The sequence below is a fragment of the Notothenia coriiceps genome, unplaced genomic scaffold, assembly GCF_000735185.1.
Source record: "Notothenia coriiceps isolate Sejong01 unplaced genomic scaffold, NC01 NC01_scaffold00015164, whole genome shotgun sequence".
NCBI classification, from domain to species: domain Eukaryota; kingdom Metazoa; phylum Chordata; class Actinopteri; order Perciformes; family Nototheniidae; genus Notothenia; species Notothenia coriiceps.
The window spans coordinates 1-5,919 of record NW_011347865.1 but is presented as its reverse complement, the minus strand read 5'-3'; the positions used below and the strand labels follow the sequence as shown (position 1 = coordinate 5,919).

Here is a 5,919-nt window from a genome sequence, read left to right as displayed (position 1 = left end):
GGGGGCCGGTGTTGGCGTAGCCCTCCATACTGCAAGAGAGAGGGAATAAAAGAGAGTTAGTGGAGAGTGTTTAAAGATGTCTGTAGTTTGGTTTGCTATGAAGTACAGAAGGGCCCACTAGGTGGCAGCACTTGCTCAGAGTTCATTCATAAAATAAGTTGGGGGCACATTCTGAGTAAAGACCTGTATCAACATTGAGCTTACACCATCATAGTTAATAAGGTATAATAATAATAATAATAATAATAAAGCTTTATTTATAATAATACTAGTAATAAAAATGCCCTAATTCTAATAACGGTTCAACCATTCAGACTCAGATACGAGTGCAACAATAACAGCCTCTTAGATCCCATTGGCTCTGGTGTGTACCTGTAGTCCATCGGTGGGAGGGACATGGAGCCTCCGTTCATGGCCTCAGAGGGGGGAGGAGGCAGAGGGTTCTGGTGGTGGTGGTGATGGGTACGACCCAGTGTCCCCCCCTGATAAGCCGCCATCATGGCCCTGCCTCTCATGTCATGTTCCCCTCCTCCTCGCGGGGGGTGGCCCGCCGCCATCTGAGCAGCCAGGACGCTGGGCGGGGGGCCGGAGTAGGTGTGGGCGTGGCCCGCGTGGTTCATCATGTTGGGGTAGTGGAGCTGATCTGCACCGAGACCCCTGATGGAGAGAGGAGGGCGGGAAGAGAGAAGACATTCAAATACATGCAAATAACCCGCAGCATCAGGACAAAGACCACCAGACGATCATTTGTGTCCAATCGTCTTCTCAATGATGTATGTTTGTGTTTTTAATCATGTTCTGTTGCCTCTTAGAATATTTAACAAATTGCACGGTGTCCTCGGGTCTCATGAAAGGCGCCTTAAATCAAATGTATTACTATTATTACTCAGGGACAATTTGATCCCGAAGGCCGAAAGACTGCTAAACTCCTGAGCTTGCAATTCCTATATTTCTTTTTAAATCTTTCTTATATATATTTCTGTTGTTGGAGGAGCCTGGGACTTTTGAACCTACGAACCCTTTTAACCTTAGTTCTCTGTATTGACCCTGTATCTCCGATTTGACGGTAACAATTCATTTTATCTGCATATTGAAGTATGAATGCTTGTTGTTTGTACGTCTCTTGTTTGTTTGTGTGTAGCTCTACTCATCTCATTGAACCTGTATAATAACAATAAACCATTCTATTCGATTCATATTCCCTGTTCAGGACATGTATGGGTCAGAGATGACGTTCTTGGCCAGCTTCAATCTGTTGTTATGTCAGGCTGATTCCTAGAGTCTCTGCAAAAGGCTGGCCTATAATCTTTGAGCAGATCTTTGATTACCTGTTCTCCGGAGACATGGAGCCCTCAGAGGAGGCCCCTCGGTCTCGGTGAATGGTGTGTCGGTGGTCCGGCCTCAGCTCTTTGTCCAGAGCCATCATGTTCCACTCCTGCCGACGGTTCCTCGCCTTCCGGACCTTCTTCACCTCCCGCTGTAACGTCCCATCAACGTCCTGCTTCTGCCCCTAACGGAAGGGAGGGAGAGAGCAATGAGTCTTTTTCATTTTGTTGTTACTTCCACTAAGAATAACCAACTTGATATTTCATATTCGGACACTAATTTGGTAGGAAAATGGACATGACATTGGACAGAATAGCCCCCAGTTGGAGACAACCAGGCAACTACTATCTGTGAGATGTTATATTTAACTATAGTATGATCTGTTAGTTCCTCTAGGACAGATTTGTACCTTCTGCTTCCTCTTCTCTTTCCTCTTATCCTCGGTGTCCTGCAGCATCTTCTCCTTCCAAAGGTTGAAGAAGTAGGATGGATCGGTGTAGAACTTGAGTGCTTCCTTTTGGTCATCCCTACAGAAACACACAGCAAGAATTCATACAGCTGCCCTTATGTCTTTGTAGAAACATGTAGGAATGAAAGACAGAATGACACGATGTTGAGGTATGAATATTGTAAAAGTAGAGGAGGCGGATGAACCTGCATAACTGGAAATGACAGGATGAAAGGCAGAGAGACAAGTAATGGAGAAAGAAATGGAAACATGTGGTATGTAGTCAGGGTTAGGAGTTGGACTCCCACTGGAGCACGCCATACTGGATAAAAGCAGCAGCAGGAAATAGCACCAAATCTGCTGCTTCACCGGGAATGTGGGTCAGACACAAGGAGACAAAATCCAATCAAGAACACAGCATGGCTTTAAGTAACACAGGCTAAGTAGAACACATGGTTTTAAATAAGCTATATGTGAAGATTTACACGAGTACATTTGTTTATATTAATATTTAAATAGATTATAACATAACTCAAAAACTGAGCCATTCCAAGACTTCATCAACTTCCTGTGGACTGATTTCTAGTTAATCCTAAGGGTGCCCCGAACCAGGCTGAAAACCAAGGGTGGCCGTGCCTTTGAGGCGTTGGCCCCAAGGCTTTGGAACAAACTCCCCCAGGAAATAAAAACCTCTGCCTCAATAGAGATTTTTAAGGGGCAGTTAAAGACCTCTTCCGACAGGCCTTTGGGTCGTCGGAGGAGGAGGAGGAGGTGAGTGGCTGTCTTTTACTGGTGTTTCATCCTATGTATTACCTGCTGCTGTTTTTTATGCCTTTATTCTCATTTCAAGGTTGTACTGTGAATTGTTCCTGTGCTACTTTACTGAAAGTATTCTTGGGATATGAGACCAAGAAAAGAAAACTCATTCTTTTAGAGTAAATCATAGTCGCTTCTCACTCCCTCCAAGAAGTTCATTCAAAATCCATTAAAAGATATCCTCTTCTTTTATCCCCACGTGTTGAGAAGGGTGCTATATAAATAAAGTTTTACTTACTTACTTACTTTACTTAATTGGCTAGCTTTTATCGTCTAATTTCACACAATGTAGTTCAAGTGGGTGTTTGGAGAGTGTGTGTGCATCATCACAAACCTGTAAACGGAGAGGATGCTGAGGGGCGGGGGCTTGTCGCTCATATTGTAAATCTCTTTGACCGGATTGGGCACGCTGCTCTTGGACACCACCTGCTGGTCCTGAGTGGTGGAGCTCTTGAAGGCTTTCCTCATGTTGATGTCTTGTAGGGAAACTGAGGACATAAAAAACAGTTGAAATGACTGGTAGAAAACATGAGAGGCAACACCCGGATGATGAATGATTACTTCCTGGGCTTCAATTATGACTGCAACTAAATTATCACTCAATTTCCGGATAATTTTCTAAAAAATTCAATAGTTTTTGCTATAAAATTCCAGGAAGAATTTCACAGAAAGACTTAGAAATATGAAATGTTCTCTTTAAAAGAAACACATTTTCACATTTGCAAAAGCCAGAACTAGATACTTTTTCCCTTAAAAAGTTACATATTAAATGAAAATATTAAAAAGCCATAACATAATCTTCACCTATAGTTTGAATGGACCTTTTTCTTGCTCTTAAAGTCTTGAATACAGTTTGAATATCCATTTTTCTCAAATGATTCAACGGTTTTAAGTAGAAATAACCGATAGCTATTGGCTGCTTCCTCATCAAGGTCACCCAGTCACTGTTTTGGAGTTTGCTATTCTATAAAAGCACTAGTAGTTATACTGAGCACAATGTTTAAAGTTGGACGATGAGTAATCACTTCCTGTGTCTCGCTCTCTCACCTTCCTCCACGGTGGAGTCCAGCTGCGTGACCTTGACGGCCAGCCGGTCGACGCGGTCCTGCAGAGAGTTGGCTCGCAGGTAGAAAAGGTTGGCCTCGCTGAAAAGCTCGCCAAATATATCCTCTGCATGTTTACCTGGAAATGGAGATAAAAACTGTAAAGACGGGAAATGTGAGGAGAAAGAAGCAGATTGTATCTGAAAGCCCAGCACTTCCCCTCAGAGACTGAATCTGATCGATACCACGGTAACGTGACACAACCCCAGGCTGCAGTCTGACAGGAAACGGCATCTCATCGGGCTCCATTTAGCAACATCGCTCATCAATAAATTAATCTGCACTGCCCACAGAAATACTGCTCCATTACCTCAGGGGGCGAGATAAAAGCCCTGAGCCGTCTGTAGAGATGTTAGCATGGGAAATAAAAACAATATCAGTCTACCATCATCTGCAAGGCTCATATTCACACTTTTCTATAAAGCCTAGGATCTAGGTTGACATCTCCAGAAAGGATAACATTGCTTTTCGAATTGATTGGATATTGCTTTAGTTCTTACACATATTCATACTTAATGTGTTTTGGGTAATAACACTGAAAAGTAAGGACGACCTTGCTCTGAAAAGTAAGGTCGGAAGTAAACAGCATTAAAGGTTGTTGGCCCAGGATTTATGGAAGTATCGTTTCAAGCACAAGGCTCATATTCCCATTTTTCTAGTGTTGGTGTTCAGTGACTCAAACCAGAACCTCGGTGCATCTAAGAAAACGTGAAGCTCAACCACATCCATATCTGTTAACCCATGGCTCCAGGTGTACATCTTCAGACAGCACTGGCTTACATTTGATTGGATGTGGCTCAGTGGGTAGTGTGCTGGATTCAGAATCAGGGGGTTGCAAGTTTGAGTCCCACTGCAGTCAGCATGTCGTTGTGTCCCTGGGCAAGACACTTCACCTCAAATTGCTCCTGAGGGGATTGTCCACAGTACTGAATGTATGTAAGTTGCTTCGGTTCAAACCAAAGTTCACAGTTGTGTTTTTATGCATGTGTTTTGGGTAATAACCCTGAAAAGTAGGGATGACCCTGCTTTGAAATGGAGCTAAGTGATGGTCAAGGGCGGAAGTAAACCATAATAAAAGTTGTAAGACTGTTAGCCCAGGATTTATGGCACTATAAACTTTAAGCACTGGTGGCATTAGCCCAGGGACTCATTAGTGTGAAAGGATTTTTAATAAAAGATTGCTAAGCTGGGGCAATACTGCAATCGAGACTGGGATTTGAAAAATGCTTAGAAAAAGGTATTTTATTTAAATACCATTAATTGCACGACACAGTGGTAAGGCAAACACACGCTAAGGGCTATTTGTGTCCCTCCTGCTGACAGGATGTGCTGCAGGAAACATATTTGGAGGAAGGAAGAACCACGGATCCGGCATGCTGCGCCTGGTCAACTCTGACCTCTGTGAGGATCCTTATGGTCCATTTACTCACATACATGTGCACACACACATGCACGGTGTATGCACACATTTAAATATAGCCCCCACAGCTGCTGTTGAAAATCCCACTCCCAATGCAGGAACGTAAGGACAATGAGAGACAGAGAATGGGAAAACTAGGACAACACACACAGGGTCAACAGCAAGATGAAGACTTGTTGAGATTCAGAATAACACAGTTAGCATAAGAGAGGGGAAACTGAGGGTGAGTGGGGGAGGGTGCATGTCAAACAACAACAACACATAACACACTGTTGATGGGTTATGAAACAAGGGCATGGAAACGGAAGATGGGTGAGGAGATGGATGCCCTTGGTGCTGTAATAACTCTATCGGATGCATTTACAGTGAGCATAACAATCAATATAAAACCCATCCGGTGGTACACACACACACACACACACACACACACACACACACACACGCACACGCACACGCACACTCTCACACACACACACACACACACACACACACACACACACACACACACACACACACACACACACACACACGCATGCATGCACGCGTGCGCACACACACACACACACTCACACACACTCACACACACACACACACGCACGCACACGCGTGCGCACACACACCCACACACACACACCCACACACACACCCACACACGCATGCATGCATGCACGCACACACGCGCGCGTGCACACAGACACACACACACACACACACACACACACACACACACACACACACACACACACACACACACACACACACACACACACACACACACACACACACACACGCACACGCGTGCGCAC

The 5,919-nt window shown here is 44.3% G+C and overlaps 1 protein-coding gene across 1 annotated transcript; it reads right to left on the bottom strand.

Moving 5' to 3' along the window:
* Positions 1 to 6: 6 nt before the first annotated feature.
* On the bottom strand, positions 7 to 3,853 carry LOC104948808 (wiskott-Aldrich syndrome protein family member 3-like; the record flags this gene model as incomplete). Its single annotated transcript, XM_010775031.1, has 6 exons — positions 7 to 29; positions 373 to 657; positions 1,329 to 1,510; positions 1,736 to 1,853; positions 2,925 to 3,078; positions 3,638 to 3,853. Coding segments are annotated over 6 exons (978 nt in total), but the record flags the coding sequence as incomplete, so codon positions are not given.
* Between the last annotated feature and the right edge of the window lie 2,066 nt (positions 3,854 to 5,919).